General features: G+C 35.1%; 1 protein-coding gene across 6 annotated transcripts in view; it reads left to right on the top strand.

Annotated features, from left to right (window-relative positions):
- The window catches only part of CEP295 (centrosomal protein 295), a 48,370-nt gene that overhangs the window by 4,005 nt on the left and 19,702 nt on the right, over positions 1-24,663 (top strand). For all 6 annotated transcript variants that reach the window (XR_003791580.1, XR_003791581.1, XM_029209639.1 and 3 more), the window contains 13 exons: positions 1-140; positions 1,224-1,424; positions 2,586-2,710; positions 3,418-3,511; positions 5,796-5,891; positions 14,449-14,589; positions 16,995-17,178; positions 17,391-17,558; positions 19,054-19,275; positions 21,543-21,635; positions 21,784-21,887; positions 23,992-24,129; positions 24,545-24,642. Coding sequence is in view for 4 of the 6 variants with exons in the window: in XM_029209639.1 (XP_029065472.1) it covers positions 24-140; positions 1,224-1,424; positions 2,586-2,710; positions 3,418-3,511; positions 5,796-5,891; positions 14,449-14,589; positions 16,995-17,178; positions 17,391-17,558; positions 19,054-19,275; positions 21,543-21,635; positions 21,784-21,887; positions 23,992-24,129; positions 24,545-24,642 (1,781 nt within the window). In the remaining 2 variants the exon portion in view is untranslated. The remainder of the gene's footprint in view (positions 141-1,223; positions 1,425-2,585; positions 2,711-3,417; positions 3,512-5,795; positions 5,892-14,448; positions 14,590-16,994; positions 17,179-17,390; positions 17,559-19,053; positions 19,276-21,542; positions 21,636-21,783; positions 21,888-23,991; positions 24,130-24,544; positions 24,643-24,663) is intronic.

Below are 24,663 nucleotides of genomic sequence, written 5' to 3'. Positions count from 1 at the left end.
AACCTTCATATTTAAACTACTACATGAAAATGAAGAGAAAGGTGGTGAATGCCGCCGGCAAGCTGAGATTGAGTCCTAATGAGGAAGCCTTCATTTTAAAGGAAGATTATGAAAGAAGACGAAAACTAAGATTGCTACAGGTAAGATTTATTTGGAACATAGTGTCAAATTCTTTGTCTTCCCCAAATTATCAGTATTTTTTACATTAGAGTGTTTTAAATAAAATGTCGCATTTAACAGTCTTTTCTGGCTGTACAAGAGCCCTGGTTCTTGCGTATTAACTAGTTTTGGAACATTTGAAAAGTATGATGAAACAGTAAATAAATTGAAGAAGAGTTTGAGGATAAGGACTGACTCAGTAATTATTAGGAAATAGTTCATTTTTTGAGATTATTAAATATTTAGCAATATTTTTCTTTTCTTTTTTCTTTATATATATGTATGTGTGTGTGTATATATATATATATATAAAACGTATATATGCAATACTTATTTCCCAAGATCTTCCCCCAATAAATTTGCAGAATACATCATCTGACATAAAGGCAAAAAAAAAAAACCCAAAAAACAAAAAAAACCCAAACAAAAAAACCTATGAATCAATACAAAAACATAGGCCAACATCCCAACCCCATTGCTGAAAATAGTTCATTTTAAAAATCATATGTAACTGATGAAGATTCGAGCAAGAATATTTGAATGACTTTGAAGAAGACTTACTTCTTCAAAGATAATTAGCTACTGAAATAAATTTATTCAGAAGTTGTCTATTCTTCGTCTCTAGAAGTCTTTTTAGAGTTACGTAGTTAAGTCTTTGTGAAACATTTTAGGTGCCATTCTGTCTAGAATTGGGGATGATGTATCACAGATACGGAATTCTCATCTAGATCTTTCTGTACTTGTCTGGGCTATAAATTTTATTGAATCATGCTTACCAATTTAGCCTCTTGTATGTTATTAGAATGATAATGGCAGTCCGATTAGATCTCTGGGGAGGGAACATAATTGCTAATCATGGAACTTTAGAAGTAGTCTTGAGATTTTAATTTTTCCTCCATCACTTGGATTTTCTGCTTTAAATAGGCCTTATCTAATATAATATGAATATTCAGGAGAATTGATGTAGCTAATACCTAACATTTAAGTTCCTGTTTCCAAATAGCTTTTCAAAAAAGTTGAAGGAAGCCTCTTTTCATAAAATGTGTTAAATACTCATCCTTCAGGTTCGAGAACAAGAAAGAGATATCGCTTTACAAATAAGAGAAGATATAAAACAGAGGAGAAATCAGCAACTCACTCGTTTGGCAGAAGAACTAAGGACAGAATGGGAGGAATCACAAACTCAGAAAATAAAGAACTTGGAAAAACTGTATTTGGCAAGTTTAAGAAATATGGGAGAGGGGCATCAACAAGCCAAAGAAAATGTAAGTGAGCACTTATTTGACTACCTTCCTGTGGTAGTGATACTTGTTAAAAGCAGATTACAGTTGTTAGACACTTATAAAAATGTTTTCATGTATAGAATTTGCTGTGGGCAGCCTGAACTTTTTTGTAAATTTAATATAATTTAAGAATTCTGCTAGGTTCATTTCTTAGTAAGAGTCATGTCAAGAATAATCTATTTCCAATGATGTTTAAGTTAACATTATTCTCTAACAAATTTATGGTTACCAAAGAGGGAAGGTGGGGGGGATAAATTAGGAAGTTGGGATTAATATATACACAGTACTATATATAAAATAGATAACCAACAATGACCTAGTGGATGGCACAGGAAACTATACTCAGTATTTTGTAATAACCTATAAAGGAAAAGAATCTGAACAAGAATATATATATGTATATAACTGAATCACTGTACTGTATACCTGAAACTAACACAACATTGTAAATCAACTATACTTCAATTAAAAAAAAACAAACATTATTCTCTTCCAGTCCTTAACTGTCTGTGTAAATAAAATAATAACCTTCAGAATTAGAAGTTGTTATTCATTTCAAGGATTTTGGACAGATTCAGTGGAGTGAATTCAGATTTCTGGTTTTATTTTCATTATCATTCATTATTCCTCATACCTCCAAAACGGGTAGTGGAGTGTGTATACACTTGAGTTCATTCACAGACAGTAAAAATTCTTTGATGACTTTCACAAAGGCAAAGTAGAACTTAACTCAGCATTTAAGACTGCTCTCTGACCTTATTTTGTTGTTTATTGTGCTTTATGGTTGGAAAATGCTAGATTGTGGTCCCAGAGGTAGTCACACAAAATAAACAAAGCTGCGTTCCAAAGAAGGCACGTCTTTGTTACCAAACTTTTAGGGAATAAGAGAACTCTTTAAAGAATGTGGCAATCAAAATATTCTCGGTCCCTGGTTTTAGTTTGTGTTTTTTAGTAATAGCCATAAGTTCTGACATCAGATTTTTGTAGCTTTATTTATGCCATCATTAATTTTGTGCTTTAGTGCAGTGTTTCATTTGAATACACCGTCATGATTTTTGCCCTTACTGGGTACCACCCATATTATCATATATTTGACATTTTAATCCTGTTTAACATGACATTTTAAGTAATATTTGTTTTTAGGAGCCTGATTTAAATGCTCTGGCACACCGGGCAGCAGAAAGAAAAAAAAAAGCAGAAATGAGGCATAAAGAGGCCCTGAAAGTACAGAAAAATCGAAAAGAAATGTTAATGAAACAAAAAACCTGGTAAAGTAATAGTGATTTTTACCATATTCTCCACTGAAACTGATGTGGCTGGAAGTAAAGGGTACATTGGATACTTTTTAAAAGTCAGTATATCCATTGTGTTTGTTAAACTTGGTTTAAAATAATGCAGTGGGGGAGTGGTTGCTTAGATGGACATACTAACAAATGAGCTTTCTCTTCTAGTCTGACTGTAGTGGCAATTACTAAGTTTCTGGAGAAATGTATTACTTGCTTAGAATGCAAGTCAACCAAAATCTGTCTACCTCCGATATAAAAAGAAAAAAATCAGTGCAATTATGAACATTAAAAGAGGTTGTAGACTCTGCAAGTCATTGATGAGATTTTTGCATGTTGTAAAAATGAAAGAGCATGTTACTAGTCAGCAGTGGTCATTTTATACAGTGGCCCATCTTTATCGATAATTTCTAGTTTTTTTACTCTAAATTATTCTCAACTAAAGAACATTAGGTGTTTGTTGGGTCACTCCCCATTGTGGAGCTTTATATCTTTAGATATACCTCTTTCACTTGGTAAACATCTTTTTACCTGTTCATTGTGTATAGACTCTTTATTAAACAGCATATTGAGCCTGTGGGATCAGACTGGAGGATTTCTTGAGATTGTAATGGCTTTTATATTCTTAACCCTAAGAGTTGTACTGTAATATTATCTGAAAGATTAATTTATGACATCTTGTGTTTTTTAAGGCATATAAAAGCTCGAAAAGAAGCACTGCTTGCGGAAAAAGAGAGATCTGCCAAAATTACAAGTCTGCCACCTCCTCCTCCGACTCTTTTTGAGGTGAATTGCTTTGAGTATTCGAGCTAGGTTATAATAATTCTTCTTTACTATTAGAATTCAGTGTAGGTCAAAATACCATTTGTATTAATTTTTAACTGTACAGGTAACACATATCTGGAATATTTAAAAATAATCCTAGATATCATTTTACCTATGAATACTTTAGTATGTATCTCTGATGTTAAAGGACTTTTTAAAAAGCACAATACTAATATAATATTGTTCTCAATATAATCTAATACCCAGTCTGTGTTCAGTTTTTCCCAGTTGTCTCAAAAATTTCTTTTGTTGTTTGAAAAACTGTAATGTTTTTTATTTTATTGGGAAAGAAAAGGATTATTTGCCCTAAAGACTTTCCTACATTCAAGATTTGACTATTGTAAATAGTTACCATTTTATAGATAAAGAAATTAGGTTCAGATAAATTAATAAATTTACACAAGATTATGTAAAGTGATAAGAGAGGCCTGTTTCTTTATGGGAGTAAAATGTTTGATTTTGTGATTTGGAGCTTATTTTTTTTAAAAAACATTTAACTTATTAAGCAGAAATTAATTTTGAAAGGTCTTGCCTCTCGTTCAGATTATCTTGTTATGGTTATTAAAATGGCTAGTTTGGATGATTATCAAAATTACATAGTTATTTTTATTAAAAAAAGTAGAAGTAAAAAAAAAATACACATACAGGGATATCTAATTTAGTTGTATAGACAAGTGTATTTTATGTATGTATGATCAGCCTAAGTACCAGATATTCTTGTCTTAAGCCTCTGGTTTTGTCAGCCTTCCTGCTTTTATGTTGAGCCATCTGCCATGTGACATTTGATCCAACAAGATCCAAATGGAAAAGGCAAATTTTAGCCACTCCCTCAGTACCTTGTTAAAAGGCAGGCAGTATTTTATCCATGTTTTTTTGATTACTTTTGTCATAATTCCTAATGTTCCTAACAAGCCAAGGTCAAAATTTAAAGCAAGCAAAACATTGTCTGTGTGAGTGATTTGGCAAATATGCATTATATGTAAAAGTGTGGTTGTACTTTTTTCCCCCAACTTTTTATTATGAAAATTTTCAAAATACAGAGAAGTTAAAAGGAGAGTACAAAGGAACAGCTCTTTGCATTGTGTGTAGATTTCAAATGGTTGTGTATACATTTGAATGAATAAATATATACATTTGAATATAGATTGTAGAGATTGCATTTCACCCTGTATACTTCAGCATGCCTCTGCTAGAATAAGGACATTCTCTTATGCAACCACAACATCACACTAAGAAAATGTACCAGGATCCAGTCAAGGTTTACCTGTTGCTTCTGCTTGCTTTGTCTCTTGGTCTCTCTCAATGTGAAACATTATCTCCCCCAACCCTAGCCAACATTTTATTTCAGAATTTTTGAATAGACTAGACTAGTTTCTTATATTCTGTATTTGTCTGATGTGGTTATGTGACTACAAGAGATCTCCATTATAAAGGTATATTTTTCTCTTTTCAATTGCCAAGTAATCTGGGAAATGATACTTTGGCACCAAATAGGTATCTATCACCCTTCTACATTTATTCATTGGCCTACTTCTGTTAGACAAAAGAAGAGAGAACTTTCTCTTATCATTGATTATGAACCACCATAACCAAATGATCAAACTTATAATCAATAATAGCAGAGCACCTTGCCATTATGTGCCTCCTAATATAATGTAGTAAACTGTACAGCATCACCTATTCAGTATTCTTGTTGAAATATAATCTGGGGCTTCCCTGGTGGTGCAGTGGTTAAGCATCCACCTGCCAATGCAGGAGACACAGGTTCAAGCCCTGGTCCGGGAAGATCCCACATGCCATGGAGCAACTAAGCCCGTGCACCACAACTACTGAGCTTGCGCTTTAGAGCCCGCGAGCCACAGCTACTGAGCCCATGTGCCACAACTACTGAAGCCCACATGCCTAGAGCCCACGCTCCCAAAAAGAGAAGCCACCACAATGAGAAACCTGCGCACTGCAACGAAGACTAGCCCCTGCTTGCCGCAATTAGAGAAAGCCCGCACGCAGCAGCAAAGACCCAGTGCAGCCAAAAATAAAAATAAATAAAATAAATTTATTTTAAAAAACAAAAGAAATATAATCTGGCTTTTAAGCCTAAATTCCAGCTTAATGGAAATACAGTGCATGATCTCATGAAAAAAAAGAATAACTGATTAAAATACAAAATTAATTTTTCATTGGATCCTGCTTTAAATGAAAATTAATACTTTTAACCTAACAGTCTATTTTCTGTTTCATTTTTCAGAACATTGAAGTAAAGAAAACTTCTAATGTGAAAACCAATAGTTCTACCTACCATCATCTTTATACTTTTGTTAATAGAGAGGTGGACACAAAACAGGTGATTGACTGTTTTTTATGACCCTCACTTTATTATTTCTCTGTTCATTGAATTGAGTTACACCTTTGTTCTACATTTATTGTTCTCAGATGTCAAAATTTGAAAAGCTCTACCAACCATATTAGGGTAATAGTGATAAAAAAAAACTTTTAAATATGCTTTGACTTATGATGTCATGTTTATTATGTATGCTGATTTAACATGAAAGAAGAGAGTTGGCTACTTAAACAGTTATATTTTAAAATATATTTTTTACCATAAAACTTTTTTTGACATAAAAATAATACATAATCTGTGAAAATTTGAAACTATACACATAGGCACAAACTAGGAAAAACACCCATGATTCCATCACCAAAAAGTAATGCAGTTAATACATTAATGGATTTGTTATAGTGTTTATGTATAAACATATATACATACTTTTCAAAACATGATTTTTAATAGCTACTTAATATTTCATTATAGAATTTATTTAACCATTCTATTGTGTGTTTTGTTTTTGCTTCATAAATGCAAACATAATCATCTTGCACATTTTGTCTACAGCTCTGACTGTATGTTTAGAATAGATTCCTAGAGAGAAATTATAGGTTCCAAACTATATAACATTTGATAACATATAATAATACAGATCATTAAATCGCCTTTTAAATAGCATCAGCAACATATGAAAATGGCCATTTTATCATACCCTTGTCTGTATGAAATGTTGTGGTTTAAAAATTATTGTCAGTCTTCAGAGTGACAAATGATTATCACTCCTTATTATAATTGCTATTTCTTTGTAACAGTGGGTTTTCACTTTTTTCGTATTAGATATATCTGTCTACTAGGAAAATAAACTTTCATAGTATAGCATTCATGTGGAGGTTAGAATTCAACAAATTCTGTAATAGCAGGTCAGTATTCACTCAAGATATGAGATGAGTATTATCATAGAATTAACTTCTCTCTTTTTTTTAATTCTTGAATTTTATTTATGTTTTTATACAGCAGGTTCTTATTAGTTATCCATTTTATACGTATTAGCATATATATGTCAATCCCAATCTCCCAGTTCATCCCACCACCCCCACCCGCCCGCCACTTTACCCCTGTGGTGTCCATACGTTTGTTCTCTACATCTGTGTCTCAATTTCTGACCTGCAAACCGGTTCATCTGTACCATTTTTCTAGGCTCCACATATATGCATTAATATACGATATTTGTTTTTCTCTTTCTGACTTACTTCACTTTGTATGACAGTCTCTAGATCCATCCACGTCTCTACAGATGACCCAGTTTCGTTCCTTTTTATGGCTGAGTAATATTCCATTGTATATATGTACCACATCTTCTTTATCCGTTCGTCTGCTGATGGGCATTTAGGTTGCTTCCATGATCTGGCTATTGTAAATAGTGCTGCAGTGAACATTGGGGTGCATGTGTCTTTTTGAATTACGTTTTTTTTCTGGGTATATGCCCAGTAGTGGGATTGCTGGGTCATATGGTAATTCTATTTTTAGTTTTTTAAGGAACCTCCATACTGTTCTCCATAGTGGCTGTATCAATTTACATTCCCACCAACAGTGCAAGAGGGTTCCTTTTTCTCCACGCCCTCTCCAACATTTGTTGTTTGTAGATTTTCTGATGATGGCCATTCTAACTGGTGTGAGGTAATACCTCATTGTAGTTTTGATTTGCATTTCTCTAATAGTGATGTTGAGCAGCTTTTCATCTGCTTCTTGGCCATCTGTATGTCTTTGGAAAAATGCCTATTTAGGTCTTCTGCACATTTTTGGATTGGGTTGTTTGTTTTTTTAATATTGAGCTGCATGAGCTGTTTATATATTTTGGAGATTAATCCTTTGTCCATTGATTCATTTGCAAATATTATCTCCCACTCTGAGGGTTATTTTTTCTTCTTCTTTGTAGTTTCCTTTGCTGTGCAAAAGCTTATAAGTTTCATTAGGGCCTATTTCTTTATTTTTCTTTTTATTTCCATTATTCTAGGAGGTGTATCAGAAAAGATCTTGCTGTGATTTATGTCAAAGAGTGTTCTTCCTATGTTTTCCTCTAAGAGTTTTATAGTGTCCAGTCTTACATTTAGGTCTCTCATCCATTTTCAGCTTATTTTTGCATATGGTGTTAGGGAGTATTCTAATTTCATTCTTTTACATGTAGTTGTCCAGTTTTCCCAGCACAACTTACTGAAGAGACTGTCTTTTCTCCATTGTATATCCTTGCCTCCTTTGTCATAGATTAGTTGACCATAGTTGGCATGAGTTTATCTCTGGGCTTTGTATCCTGTTCCATTGATCTATATCTCTGTTTTTGTGCCAGTACCATATTGTCTTCATTACGGTAGCTTTATAGTATAGTCTGAGTCAGGGAGTCTGATTCCTCCAGCTCTGTTTTTTTTCATCAAGACCACTTTGGCTATTTGGGATCTTTTGTGTCTCCATACAAATTTTAAGATTTTTTGTTCTAGTTCTGTAAAAAATGCCATTGGTAATTTGATAGGGATTGCATTGAATCTGTAGATTGCTTTGGGTAGTATAGTCATTTTCGCAATATTGATTCTTCCAATCCAGGAACATGGTATGTCTCTCCATCTGTTTGTATCATCTTTAATTTCTTTCTTCAGTGTCTTACAGTTTTCTGCATGCAGGTCTTTTGTCTCCCTAGGTAGGTTTATTCCTAGGTATTTTTTTCATTTTGTTGCAGTGGTAAATGGGAGTGTTTCCTTAATTTCTCTTTCAGATTTTTCATCATTAGTATATAGGAATGCAAAAGATTTCTGTGCATTAATTTTGTATCCTGCAACTTTACCAAATTCATTGATTAGCTCTAGTAGTTTTCTGGTGGCATCTTTAGGATTCTCTGTGTATAGTGTCCTGTCATCTGCAAACAGTGACAGTTTTACTTCTTTTCCAATTTGTATTCCTTTTATTTCTTTTTCTTCTCTGATTGCCGTGGCTAGGACTTCCAAAACTATGTTGAATAATAGTGTCAAGAGTGGACATCCTTGTCTTGTTCCTGATCTTAGAGGAAATGCTTTCAGTTTTTCACCATTGAGAATGATGTTTGTGGGGTTTGTCGTATATGGCCTTTATTATGTTGAGGTAGGTTCCCTCTATGCCCACTTTCTGGAGAGTTTTTATCATAAATGGGTGTTGAATTTTGTCAAATGCTTTTTCTGCATCTGTTGAGATGATCATATGGTTTTCATCCTTCAATTTGTTAATATGGTATATCACATTGATTAATTTGCATATATTGAAGAATCCTTGCATCCCTGGGATAAATCCCACTTAATCATGGTGTATGATCCTTTTAATGTGTTGTTGGATTCTGTTTGCTAGTATTTTGTTGAGGGTTTTTGCGTCTATATTCATGAGTGATATTGGTCTGTAATTTTCTTTTCTTGTAGTATCTTTGTCCAGTTTTGGTATCAGGGTGATGGTGGCCTCATAGAATGAGTTTGGGAGTGTCCCTTCCTCTGCAAGTTTTTGGAAGAGTTTGAGAAAGATGGGTGTTAGCTGTTCTCTATTCTCTAAATGTTTGGTAGAATTCACCTGTGAAGCCATGTGGTCCTGGACTTTTGTTTGTTGGAAGATTTTTAATCACAGCTTCAATTTCATTACTTGTGATTGGTCTGTTCATATTTCTTATTTCTTCCTGGTTCAGTGTTGGAAGTTTATACCTTTCCAAGAGTTTGTCCATTTCTTCCTGGTTGTCCATTATATTGGCATAGAGTTGCTTGTAGTAGTCTCTTACGATGCTTTGCATTTCTGCGGTGTCTGTTGTAACTTCTCCTTTTTCATTTCTCATTTTATTGATTTGAGTCCTGTCCCCCTTTTTCTTAATGAGTCTGGCTAATGGTTTATCAAATTTGTTTATCCTCTCAAAGAACCAGATTTTAGTTTTATTGATCTCTGCTATTGTTTTCTTTGTTTCTTTTTCATTTATTTCTGCTCTCATCTTTATGATTTCATTCCTTCTACTGACTTTGGGTTTTGTTTGTTCCTCATTCTCTAGTTACTTTAGGTGTAAGGTTAGATTGTTTATTTGAGATGTTTGTTGTTTCTTGAGGCAGGATTGTATTGCTATAAACTTCCCTCTTAGAACTGCTTTTGCTGCATCCCATAGGTTTTGGATCGTCGTGTTTCCATTGTTATTTGTCTCTAGGTATTTTTTGATTTCCTCTTTGATTTCTTCAGTGATCTCTTGCTTATTTAGTAACGTATTGTTTAGCCTCCATGTGTTTGTGTTTTTTAAGTTTTTTTCACTGTAATTGATTTCTAATCTCATAGCATTGTAGTCAGAAAAGATGCTTGATAAGATTGTAATTTTCTTAAATATACTGAGGCTTGATTTGTGACCCAAGATGTGATCTATCCTGGAGGATGTTCCATGCGCACATGAGAAGAAAGTGTAGTCTGCTGTTTTTAGATGGAATGTCCTATATATATCAATTAAATCTATCTGGTCTATTGTGTCATTTAAAGCTTCTGTTTCCTTATTTATTTTCATTTTGGAGGATCTGTCCATTGGTGTAATTGAGGTGTTAAAGTCCCCCACTATTATTGTGTTACTGTCAATTTCCTCTTTTATAGCTGTTAGCAGTTGCCTTATGTATTGAGGTGCTCCTATGTTGGGTGCATATATATTTATAGTTGTTATATCTTCTTCTTAGATTGATCTCTTTATCATTATGTAGTGTCCTTCCTTTTCTCTTATAACATTCTCTATTTTAAAGTCTATTTTATCTGATATGTGTATTGCTACTCCAGCTTTCTTTTGATTTCCATTTGCATGGAATATCTTTTTCCATCCCCTCACTTTCAGTCTATATGTGTCTCTAGGTTTGAAGTGGGTCTCTTGTAGACAACATATATATGAGTCTGGTTTTTGTATCCATTCAGCAAGCCTGTGTCTTTTGGTTGGAGCATTTAATCCATTCACATTTAAGGTAATTATCGATATGTATGTTCCTATGACCATTTTCTTAGTTGGTTTATTTTTGTAGGTCCTTTTCTTCTCTTGTGTTTCCCACGTAGAGAAGTTCCTTTAGCATTTGTTTTAGAGCTAGTTTGGTGGTGCTGAATTCTCTTACGTTTTGCTTGTCTGTAATGCTTTTGATTTCTTCATCAAATCTGAATGAGATCCTTGCTGGGTAGAGTAATCTTGGTTGTAGGTTCTTCCCTTTCATCACTTTAAATATGTCATGCCACTCCCTTCTGGTTTGTAGAGTTTCTGCTGAAAAATCAGCTGTTAACCTTATGGGAGTTCGCTTGTATGTTATTTTTCACATGTTGCTTTCAGTAATTTTTCTTTGTCTTTAATTTTTGCCAATTTGATTACTGTGTGTCTTGGTGTGTTTCTCCTTGGGTTTATCCTGTATGGGACTCTCTGCACTTCCTGGACTTGGGTGGCTATTTCCTTTCCCATGTTATGGACGTTTTTGAAAAAAAACTCTTCAAATATTTTCTTGGGTCCTGTCTCTCTCTCTCTTCTCCTTCAGGGACCCCTGTAATGCGAATGTTGTTGCGTTTAATGTTGTCCCAGAGGTCCCTTAGGCTGTCTCCATTTCTTTTCATTCTTTTTTCTGTTCCACAGCAGTGAATTCCACCATTCTGTCTTCCAGGTCACTTATCTGTTCTTCTGCCTCAGTTATTCTGCTATTTTTTCCTTCTAGTGTATTTTTCTTTTCATTATTGCATTGTTCATCTCTGTTTGTTTGTCCTTTAATTCTTCTTTGTTAAATGTTTCTTGCATCTTCTTGATCTTTGCCTACATTCTTTTTCCAAGGTCCTGGATCATCTTCACTATCATTATACTGAGTTGTTTTTCTGGAAGGTTGCGTATCTCCACTTCATTTAGTTGTTTTTCTGGGGTTTTATCTTGTTCCTTCATGTGGTACATAGCCCTCTGCCTTTTCATCTTGTCTGTCTTTCTGTGCATCATAGAATTAACTTCTAGGAAATAAGAGAAAATCTTGAAACTTGTTTAAAATATTATTACAAGGTCAGTATTTTATAATACAGAAATAATAACTTCCATCTATTGCTAACTTGCTTTTGTCCTGTATGTTTGTCCACTTCACTAAAACATTGTTTTTACATATGTTTTTACAGTATTAAATAGATGTTTAATACTAAGATTGATGAAGAAAGACATTTTTCTTCTAGCTCTAATATAGGGTGCCGCTGATGGTATCACAGTAGGTTATTAAACTTTCCTGTTTTACAGTAACTAAAAGGTGTACCTTCTCTTCAATTTCTGGACTTGAAGATTATATCAGTAGTTATAATGCAGTTTTATAAAAACAGTCACACAAGCTGAAGTATTCTGGTATTTTCTTTTATTTGCTTCCTCACACCATCACTTAGGAAAAATCTGTCCTTAAACCTTGGGTTTAAAATGGGACAGTGGAGCAGTGTACTTGGTTTTCCACATAACAAATCTCTGCATTTTCATCTGCATCTAAGCTTATTTCACATGCACAATAATTTAGAATTTTTCTTGGAGTAGAATAATAGGATTTTTACAGCGGGTATTATATAAAAAATACTTGCACTCTTGGCATACATTTTAGTTATTCCTTCAGCTGCTTTCTCTAAATAAGCTAGTTCCTTTTTGTTCAGTCAGCCTTTTAGCATGTAAGAGTTGCTATCATTTTTTGTTTGAATATCTTGATAAAGTGGTTCTAAAATTTCTTGTATGTTATAAAATTTGTCTTTGAAGAAGAGTGATGAATTTGACCTGCTGTATTCCTACATAGAGCCAGTTATTCTCTAAATTTTGTTTTATGCTACATTTACATTCTATGCACACAGTTAAACAAAACTTCGTATGCTTGAAATTTCTGAATTGCTCGTGCTCCTCATCCTGTTTGTTCCTTTGTCAGCAACAGTTAACACAGCACTTGTTAAAATGGATTTTTCATCCTAGAAATATTTTTCCAATCAGATCCATTGTATTATTTGTTGTGAGGCCCAGAAATGTCAGCAGACAAGCAGAAACACTTAAATTCAATTTACCGTCATACTTAAGATAAGTCTGACGTAGAAGATGCAGAAGTTGCATATTTAGTAATCACTTGTTGTTTTGTGCACTGCAGATTACAGTTCACGGGAAAGATTTTCAGAAACATGTTTTCTAGAAAGAATTTTTTGCTTGGGATTCACGGTTTTTGCAAATTTCACATATCTTTTGAGTTCAACTGCTAAAAATGGAATCTATTATTTCAACCAGATTTTTGTTTAAAGTTTTAATTGTATTGACACAAATTTTTAAGGGATTGTCTTTCTAAAACATCCTTGTAAAATCTTGTTTTGACATTGGGCAGTCAGATTAAAACTTGTTTGGGGTACCTAATTTTTCTGTAACCCTTTATTTACTTGATATTCTTTATGTACCTCATTATATCTGCACTGAACATGTTTATTATACACATTGTATGTTTTGAAGTTTTTCCTTCCCTTTAAATTTTGGTTTACCAAAATTGACATTCTGCTTTTAATTCACCCCCACATGATGTGAAGAATTCCCAAATAACTTTTTTTTGAAAACCTCATGGCCTAAATGAAATGAAATGTTGCTCCTAAAGATTATTTTATTTAATGTTATGCGTTAATGCAATCTGACCTGTGTTTATTTAGATTTGCGTAAATATTTATTAGCTCCAAAGGTATTTTTCATACACTTGTTTGGCCAGTGCACTCTTTTTTTTTTGGCCGCACCAAGCGGCATGTGGGGATCCTAGTTTCCACTCACACCCCCTGCAGTGGAAATGTGGAGTCTTAACCACTGGACCACCAGGGAAGTTCCTACCCTTTCTGAATACGTTAACTGTCTCTTTACCTATTTATCTCACTGTTTGAGAGTTATAAATAATTTTAGATATATAGTTAACAGCTTTCATGGTCATTATTGTTTCACTTGACTAATTGTCAACATATAAAATATATAAGATTTTTTACAAAGTGAATGTTTATGTGTAATACATGTTGTGTCTCCTCCCACGTTTGATATTATTGTTACATCAATGAGATGATGGCTCACTGTGCAACCACATAATCATTGATTATGCACAAGTTCTAGGAAGCCAGAAATTATATTAAAGTAGGTGTTTTGGTGATTTGGCTTTCCTGAGGCTGAAGCCAAGCTGTACATTTTGGCTAAAAACCAAAGACAAATCTTAGTGCTTCCCCAAATGGCTTACATGACCTTCAGTGTTTGTGGTTTCTTAACTACTAGCTTTGCAGGTGTTTACCTTTCAACACTGTTGTTTTAATAGAATTTCTTTAAAAAATGGTGGAAGAATATATTTGGATGAGTATAGTTTACTCTGCTTTAGAATGAACAACTTGTAAAACTTTACACTAACAATTTGACTTTTTTCATAGGTACATGCTGTTGATAATTGTAGGCATTTAAAACTATAACTTGTTATCATTTAATTCGATATAAGTAGAAAAACATGATTTTAAGGTTGTTTTGTTCTTTAGTTATCACTTTGTTTCACACTTTATTTAATTATCTAAAATGTTACTGATTGACTGCTAGCCAGATCCTCATTTGGCTGCTAAAGAAGAGGCTAAAAGATTGGAAGAACTACAGAAACAAGCAGCAGAAGAGAGAATGGAGCAGTGTGAGAAGGCACATGCACGGGGTTTCCAAGCAATGAAAAAGATCCATTTGGCTCAAGTAAGAATTAAATTCTGGCTGTGACCACTACTGATGGCCTTGGCGATGGTACTGTAAAACTTAACTGATAGTGAACAGGCTCAGAGGACAGAGTTGTGAAGAATGGGAAAATATTCTCTCTGATTCGTGTCATTTCAAGCTGCCCAACTTGCTTTTACCTCCTGTTTCAAATTCGCGTTGGGTGAAGCTGTTCTCATTTCTCTTCTAAAATTTTTACTGATGAATGTATTAAAAGTTTAGTATTTTAATCAGTCTAAAAATAGCCCAAGAAGAAATTAATCACTTTTCTAATTTAATTATTTGAATTGCATTTGTGCTCTGCAAATTTTAAGATTCGATTCATTAAATATCTATTGAGCAAAGCACTTGTTGGCTTTGCAGAATATTGATTCAAAGGTAGAGTCATGATCCTTGCTGTCAAGGAGCTTTGACTTTGTTGCAGAGCTGTAAAATACGTATTGTGCAAACTGGCTTTGTAGTCACAGCTTTACATCTGTCTTGCTTATTGTTCAGTGTTTATTCTTGAAAAAGCATAAAAATGATTCATCTTTTTAGAAGTCTGAATTTGACTAATGCATTTAGATGTTTTAAACATTCATCTGAAGAATGAGTTTTTAAGTACTTCTATGGGAATTAAATGCCTTAAAATTATTTTGTATGGTTTGAACTGAATTATGACCTTCTCCCTTAAATTTTTAGTTCTTATAAACTAAGGGTAAGTTATGATTATCATAACTTACCCCTAGTTCATAAAAACTAAAAGATGAAAATTATGGGTAGTAATTCAGACGTTCATTTACTTACTGAATGTAAAATAACTGAATGTCTGAATTATAACCCATAATTTTCATCTAAGATTTAAACCTATAGGAAAAAAAAAACATGAATAAAGCAGTTGGTAAACAGAGCACATTCTTCCATAAATCAGAAGTGTTTAGTGGTTAAGAAAGTGGACTCCGTGGTCAGTCTTCCTGGATTTTCCTCCCTTCTTCACTGCTTAGCTGTTTGATCACAGGCATGTTACCTAACCTCTCCGAGTTCTGTTTCATCATGTGTTTTATGAGGGTTAAACGAGTTTAGTAAAGCCCTTAGAATTGTGCCTAGAATTTCATAAGCTCACAGTGTCAGTGGTCATAGTAGTTGCTATAAATAATTCAAGTAGAGTACTATGCCACACTTTCAGTGAGCCAGAAATAGTATGCTTATTCAAATAACTTTGAAGTTAATTTAATGATATGGTTTGAATCTTAATATAAAAAATGAATTTGTTCATAATTTGATTCTTTTCAAGGTCGGGCAAAAAAAACTCATCTCCAAATGACAAAATATTTACAAATAAGTAGTGTGTAATCACTTAACAAAAACGTTGTTATACAGGCTCTCTACCTTTTTCTAGACTGTATCTCTTACACAAGAATTGTCTGCAATACATACAGAGCATTTCCTTTCCCCTGTTTGAACCTTTTTGCTGCAGACCCTACTGTGCCCTGGGATCTTCCTGCTATAGTGTGTTTGGCCTCTACGTGCCTCTCCAACTTTATCTTTTGTCCTTAACCATCCCTGCCCTCCATACCCTAACTATAATGAACATTGTACTCTCCCTGACTGCCCATGCCTTCATCTGCATAATTCCGTGCTGGAGTTGTTATTTCTTACTTGTACTCCTCCTCCTTCACCCACTTATATCTGGCTAAATCCTCATCCCGGGGGTGAGAGGTTTTCCCTTATCCCCCCCTCCTTATCCTCCACCACCAAAATTAAGTTAGATGACTTCACTAAAACATTGTGCTTATATTTTCATATTTGCCAGACTCTTTAAACTTAAAAGAGATACGTACAAATCCCCTTTAATCTTGAGGACTCATAAGAGTGTGGAGTAACAAGAAATATCTGTTAAGCCACAGTAACCCTGGCTGGGTCTTGGTGCTCACCTGAGACTGGCCGCTGCTGCTGGCTGTGTGGAGAGCTGAAACAAAGTACACTGCAGGAGCGGTGGCAGCTTAGTTAGAATGTAGCTTCATAACTGTCCTGAGGAAGAAGACCTGTGCCTGGCAGATACTTTGAAGCCCTGTGGCCTAACCAGAGCCGTCTTCTCATAGTACTTACTAACATCATACGGTTGACCCTGGCCTTGTATGGGTCCACTTATACCCACATATTTTTCCATAGTAAATACTGTGCTATTGCATGGTCCATGGTTGGTTGAATCTGGGATGTAGAGGAACCGCGGGTATGGAGGGCCGACTCTTAATTAGTGTCTTTGTGTTTGAATAAATGGTAGAGGAGGGGAGGGTACTAAAGTCCCTGTCTTCATGATTTCTCCACTTTTCCCTCACTATTCACGTTACTATCCACTGTCCAAAGTGTGTTACTCAGTTGTTAATTAATTCTCTTTATTGTTGAAGAATCAGGAGAAACTAATGAAAGAACTCAAACAGCTACAACAAGAGGACCTGGCACGCAGGAGACAGATGGTAGCACGGATGCCACCACAACTAGTTGAACTTCCATACAAACGCAGTGAAATGAAAGATGATTGGCAGAGAGAGCTAGAATTTGCCTTTGAGGACATGTACAATGCAGACAGGAGTAAGATATTTTCAGTAAACTTTCAACAATGCTTTGAAACGTTTTGGTGGGAAAATACATTTGTCTTGAAGCAGTTTTTATTTTGAAATGAGTTCTCAGTTTGAAAGAGGCTCTCATATTTTAGACTTTAAACTATGATGGTCTTTAAAATTTTATGCTCAAGTTCTTAGTCATTTTGGAATGGAAACATGTCTCTGTTTTTCTTTATTGAGAGGTGAAAGGAAACCTGATTTTGCATCTTGAACCAGAGCCTCTGCCCACTGTGACTGATCAGATCCAAGATGAAGAACTGGACCTTTCAATGGAACAAGAAATTTCAGGGGAGACTGAAAACATTCCAGTGACAGAAGCTGAAACAGTACATTCTAGTGAAGCAGACGGTAAAAACTTCTGAGCTGAATATTGCAGTATTTCATAGGAAAAAAATGCTAATCATTTGCCAACACTTAGGAAAGTCTGGTCTGTTCTAAGTGCAAACAGTAACTAATACTCATGGGAGTGATGGGACGAGGAAACTTCAGATTTCCATCACTAAAGATCCTTTTCATATACATAGGAGGAATGTTATTTTATTTATATGTACATATAGTCTAAAGATTTCTAGGTTATTTAAGTTAGATGATCAATTTTGAATTCATTTGAAAGGTCAGCATTTGTTTTTCTTAAGACTTTGATCAAATCACCAGAAATCCTACCATATTAATTACTGCTAGGCACTTCATGTATAATGATGATCAGCACAAACTTTGGTCTCTCTTCTAAACTTCATCTCTATCTCCACCATTCTGAACTTTTTCGCTTGGCTGTTGCACAGGTACTTAGAACTTGGTGTCTGACAATAAATTTATCATCTTCTCTTGCCTACTGAAACCTTGTCTTCCTGCCTTCCTCACGTTAGTGATGATATCACAGTCTGCAGTAATCCAAGCCAGAGACATGAGAGGTACCTCTAAAAAGATAAAGGTGTCTCTTACTCCACGTCTTCTTAGAGACCAAGTCCTCTTCCTTTTGACTTCTTTTCTCCCCATACCTATGAGTATCACCTTTGTTCAAAACCACTCTGGCTTTCGTTTCATCTTCACCCTATACTGTGGATAGGTAGTCCTTGGGGTTCCAATTTTATGTGGGTCTCCCCTTAGACTCCTTGGGTGAGGGCTCTAAGCTTTATGCCTGTCTCCTGTGCCCACACTGCTGTCCAAACAAAGTGTAAGCTTCCTGTGGTTTGGCATAAACTTCAGAAGATGGGTTTAGGGCTCAATTGCCGTGAATTCCTCTTGAAACTTCATTTCTGGCCTCTGTAGAATCTTTTATTTTCTTGGGAACCTTACAGCACATATTTTGAATGCTAGTCTTACAGATTAAGAGATATGCATTCTGTCCTCATTTAGCAAGCAGAATAAACATCTTCCTCATACATTTTTATGCTTGAAATTTATGTTGCTGCCTACTGTTGAAAAATACAGTTGACCCATGAACAGCAAGGGGTTAGGGGCGCCGACCCTCCATGCAGTCGAAAACTCTACATATAACTTAGAGTCGGCCCTCTGTATCCAATGTTCCACATCTGCAGATTCAACCAACCCTGGATCATGCAGTCCTGTAGTATGTATTTATTGAAAAAACTCCTCAAATAAGTGGACCTGTGCGGTTCAAGTGCATGTTGTTCAAGGGTGAACTATAGTTGAATTTTGGTGTCCTTATTTAAATTTAAGTTGAAATAATTATTCCTGGTTATAAAATTGTGTTAAATTTTAAATATTGAGGAAAATAAAGTTTTGTTTTAACCAGTGGTTGTTATAGTAACTAAGTATAAAGATAGAATAATTTACCTGGTTTGTAACAGATGCTGAATAAATTTTTTTTCTTTTCTTTTAGTTCCCTTGGCAATGAAGACCCACCAGATTCCTTCAAAAATTCTTTTTAAAAAATTATTAAATAAGATCCGAAACCAAAAGTCTCTCTGGACAATTAAATCCATGTCTGAGGATGAAAGCGAAATGATTACAACTGTTAGTGAAACTGAAAGTAAAGCCCTGACAGCTGAATCAGGAGCAGCTGTGAGTGAAGACAGACCATTATCCTCTGGGCAGAAACAAGGTAGTTCTCTCCAGTCATCTCATTTTATAGCACATAAACCCTTTCTAAGTTGTTCAAAAATATGCTCATTTCTGAAAAACCGAAGAATAGAGGTCAAAAGGAAGAAAATATTTTAAAGCCCATAGTGCTGCCACTTAAAGGCAATAAATGTTAGAAACCTTAGTGAATCTCCTTCCAGAGCACTTTAAGTGTAGTAGAATTATATATATATATATCATCTTACATATTTCAGTAAGTGGCAAAAAATTCTCTTGCTCAAGCCAAAAACCTTGCCATTCTGGTTGTGCTTTTCTATATCCTACATCCAAACCATCATCAAATCCTGTCGGTCCTACCCTGAAAATATATCCAGAGTCCAACTGTTACTCACCACCTACTATCCTAGTTTAAGTGATGTTCATTCTCTAGTGTAGATTCTTGCCTGTATTAACTGGTGGCCTCCTAACTGGTCTTCTGTCCACAGCTTTTGCACCTTCCTGCAATAATCTGTTTCCAGAGACATCCTGTTAAAACACATCAACTTATCATTCCTCTGGGAGAAGCCCTCCAACAACTACCCATTTCCCTCAGGAAAACCATTTTGCTTATAGTGGCATCAAAGCTTTACACGATCTGCGCACATACCCCTCCCCACTACTTCTCTCTCTGACTTCATTTTCTCCCCCATCACTGCACCATAGACACTGGCTTCCTGGCTATTTTTCCAACACAGCAGATACGAATCATATGGTCTTTGCAAGTGCTGGTCTTGGTTGGGGGAGGGAGGAATGCTCTTGGATATTTTTATGGTTCAGTGTCTCACTGCCTTCAGATATTTGCTCAGATACTGCTTTCTCAATAACGCCTTCTCAAACCACTCTATGTAAAACAACAAACTTCTATGCCTTCCCCCACCCCCATAATCTTCACTCCCTATCACCTCTACTCCATAGCTCTTATCATCTGTTGGACCATAAATTTACTTTCTTGCTTATTTGCTTCTTGCCTTGACACCTACCCCTCTCCACCTTCCTCACCCTCCAGTCCTGGAATATAGGGCTTGATTTTGTTCATTGCTGTATCCCCAGAGCCTAGACTAGTGCCTTATACATAAAAGGTGCTCAGTTAATATTTGTTGAATTAATTGACTAGCCTAAAGCAAAGAGAGGTAAGTTTGGAAGTCAGATATACGTATGATATTCAAGCACTTGGGCATGGAAGAATTCTTTAGGGGAAAGAATTCAGTGAGAAAAGGGCTTATAAGACCATCTGAAGGGACTGTGTCATTTAGAAGATGGCTAGAGAAGGGGCAAGCAGCAAAGGCAGTAAAAGGGAGTGAGAAGAAGGAGAGAGAGCATGGTGTTGGCATTTAATACAAAGGAACACTTTCATCTTTAATCCATAGCCAAGTTATTTTGGAAAAGGCCCTGTGTGAGTAGGCTTTCTCAAGCCTCATCTGGCTTCATTCTTCCCCTTGTCTGAGCCAAGTTTTTCACTCCTCACAGGGTCTTAATACCTGCTGATCTGTCTGGAAAGGTCTCCTGTACATCCCCACAATCTTTACCTGCTTGATTCCTCCTTACCTTTCAACTGTCCACTTAAATGCCATTTCCTAAGAGAAATCTCATCTGAGTTCCTAGTCTAATTCAGATTCCTCTGAAATACTCTATTGTGTAACCCCCCTTTTTTCTTATATAGTACTTAGCACCGTTTCTAATTTTACAATTTTTTCTAGGATAATTGTATAATGTTCTGTCCCCCACCTACCTCCTTTGAGGCCTTTTCTTGTTGACCATGGTAAATGTGCATACAGCACATAAGTAGGTGCTGAACGAATGAGGTGACTGAATGCTCCGTTCAGTTTCTGGCTACCCTGATGTGATCAAAGTATACTGCTTTAACTTCCTTCTCTGCTCTGGATTCATAAATAATAAAAATCCTAATACCTCAGTATGTCAAAGATACACTTAAATTTCTTCTCTTTTTACACGTTGGTGCCTTGCTCACTCTGCTCTTTTTATGCTTTCCCATTGTGTTTGAAACTCTGTCAGCCTACCTTTTAAGTCAGTTCTTCGTTTTTTCTTTTTTGTTTATAATTTTAGTCTTAGGTCTTTTTGTATTAGGCTAGAATTTATTGGATAAAATATGTGGTCTCTGGAAGGTGGCTGGATCTTAACTAAATAAGACATTCAGGTGGACCAATGTTAATCTGAATGTAGATTTTTGTTACATTTGTCAGATTTAAGTTTGACAGTGAAAATATGTTCATGATGATGTATCTATTACAGATGTTGAAAGTGACACGCTAACAGTTGACTCTGGACCACTTACTAGTGAAGATAAACCACTTTCATTCAATACAGACGCTGAAAAGGAACAAGGTATTTCTTTTATCATATTCTCAAATTAAACTTGCTTGATTCTTCACATCTTTTTCCTAATAAAATTACATGTAATGAACAAAAGACATTACAGTGGTATCAAATTCTAAATTATTGAAACTAATTATTGCTTTGGGGATTCTCTTAGAAATGAAAGAGACTCAGCCTATCACAGCAGTAGCTCAGAGTTCAGTTCTACTTCATCCTCAGGAAGAAGCAGCCAGAATTAGAATGGCAGCAAGGCGGAAACAGGTAATTTGAAATTTTTATTTTATTTTTATTTTTTTATTTTGGCTGCACTGGGTCCTTGTTGCGGCGCATGGGCTTCTCTAGTTGTGGTGAGCAGGTCCTAGAGTGCGCAGGCTCAGTAGTTGCAGTGTTCAGGCTTTGTTGAGGTAAGTGGGATCTTAGTTCCCTAACCAGGGATCGAACTCAGGCCCCCTGCATTGGGAGTGCGGAGTCTTAACCACTGGACCACCAGGGAAGTCCCTGAAATTTTTATTTTTAAAGGTTTCTTTCTTCCCCTATGTACTATAGTTTTATTTGACTGGTGAAATTTGTCTTAACATCTGGCTACTTTTGATACCATTTCTTCTGCCTTGTCTTACACATTCATTTGATAGAAGGTACTTCATCTTTACTTGTACTACTCATTTGACCCTTATTGCATTCTGCTTTGTATTTTATACTCTGGTATGTATCTTATCTTCCCTATAAAATTTATCAGTATTTTAAAGGCGGAGACTGTCTTTTTTTTTTTTTTTTTTTTTTTTGCCTCAGCATGGGCATGTGGAACTTCCCTGACCAGGGATCGACCCGTGCCGCCTGTAGTGGAAGCATGGAGTCTTAGCCACTGGACCACCAGGGAAGTCCGAGAATGTCTTTTTTAAAAAGTCAATTTATCCTACATAGTTTCTTGTACAATGCTTTATACATAGTAGGTACTCAATAAATATTTGTTGAATAAATGAGTCCCTGTCATAATATTAAACATTGATCTGGGCTTTGTAATCCCAAAAGTTTTTTTGAAAAACTGTATTTCAAAGAAAAATTTTAAATTCCACTTCCGTAACTGTAATATTTGTCCCTTCTACTTTAATGAAAGATTTTCTTAACACAGATTACCTCGAAAGAGGCTAATAGTTACTAAGCCAGTCAGTTTATAGTCATAGTTTTTATAAAAATGCAGCTGAGGGATGACAATTCTATGAGCCAGTATTTCAAAAGTCTCAGATAAATGCTTTCTAATCAATATTCTAAAGCAGTATTGTCCAATAGATTTTCTACAGTAATGGAAATGTTCCATATCTATGTTCAGTATGGTAGCTGCTACCTACATGGGCTGTTGAATACTTGAAGTATGAGTAGTGCAACTGAGAAACTGAATTTTAAATTTTATTTGTTTTGGGTTGATGTAAATTTTAATAGTCACATGTAGCTAGTGACTACTATATTGATAGTGCAGTTCTAGAGTTACTACAAAACTGTAAATGGTTTAAATTCCGTGGCTCCTATGAGTGAAGGAAAGGAAGATGAAGATAGGAACTAAGCTATAGCCACTACTGGCTGATTAAGAATAGGTAATATCATATTGAGACATTTTTAATTTTGAAAACAAGATCATTCTTCATTATCTCTAGTAGACGTATTTCTCTTAATAAAACTTCACATACATTCCCTTTTCTATTTATTCAGTCTATGTTTCTTATATATGTTTCAAGGACTACTAGGTGTTGGATTTAACAGGCAACCAGACAGACCAGTCCCTGTCCTCAGGAATCTTACAGTTACTTTGACACATGTTTTTAGTTCTTGGATTTAGTGTATGTGTTGGTATAATTTTGAGTTTATTTGTCATCACTCTGCCATTGTTTTCCATCTCTTTAATGCCTGACAGTAAGGACTGAATGTTGCTCACTGTACTTTTATTTAGCTTGTAGATAACTGCACCCTTTTATGAGTATGAAATCAAAGTGTTGTGAGCATTCTCGATATTTAATTTCTTAGGCATTATTCTTACTGAGAACAAGGTAAAATTAAAGATGTGAACACAGAATTTGCTGCTTCTCTGGAGGTGATGCTTCAGTGGTGATCAAGGTTTCCCTGTGCTCCCAGGAAATAGAAATAGTTAATATGTTTATTTTTACTTCTCTTCCTTTTCCTCCTTTCCCCTTTTCCTGTCTCTTGCATCCGTCCTCCCTCTGGCAGTGGCAATAACAGGTAAAACATCACCACTTTCTTCTTGGATAATTGGTGCTCTTGGTGATGAGACCTGTTTCTTTTCATTGTAATGCATATAAACTTTTCTTTGGCATGAGTTTGTTGTTAATAAATCAATAGTATTTTTGTTATTTAGATAATGGAAATAGAAGAACAAAAGCAAAAACAGTTGGAATTACTTGAACAAATTGAACGACAGAAATTAACGTTAGAAACTGATTGCTTCAGAGCTCAGCTGGAAGAAGAAAAAAGAAAAAAAACTCAACAGACTGGGGTACGATGCAGGAAATCTAATCCCTATATAGATTGTTGGGGGATAAAGAAGTGTGGGCAATCTTAGCATTCAGAAAAGTAAAGTGCATTTCTAATTTGTATTTGATAATTTTTTAAAAAAATAATGTATATGTAAAAATAACTTTATACAAACCTAATGACTTCCATCTTTCAGTTTCTAGAGGGTGCTAATATATGTGACCATGACTTGTATGTAATGTGTATGTTGAGCTCTTGGGCTTGACACTAAAGGAGAGTGGTAGATTACTTCATTTCTTAACAATGGAAATGCCAGTCTTTTTTATGAAAAATAAAGCTATATGGAAGTTTACAATTATAGAACATCAGTTTATGTAAAGTACTTTAGTACTTATTTCTGGATTTGCCTTTTAGTTAGTATCTTGGTCTTTTATTAGGTTGGCACTGCACCAGCATCATGCACCATAAGTTCTGATGAAGATAATCACAGACAGATGATTTATAACTATCAACAACAGCTATTACAGCAAAACAGGTATTATCGAGGGTACAATTT

Source organism: Monodon monoceros, unplaced genomic scaffold, assembly GCF_005190385.1.
Source record: "Monodon monoceros isolate NGI ecotype Baffin Bay Population unplaced genomic scaffold, NGI_Narwhal_1 Super_Scaffold_7, whole genome shotgun sequence".
NCBI classification, from domain to species: domain Eukaryota; kingdom Metazoa; phylum Chordata; class Mammalia; order Artiodactyla; family Monodontidae; genus Monodon; species Monodon monoceros.
The sequence above is the reverse complement of the archived record's forward strand: the minus strand, read 5'-3'. Positions and strand labels throughout refer to the sequence as shown.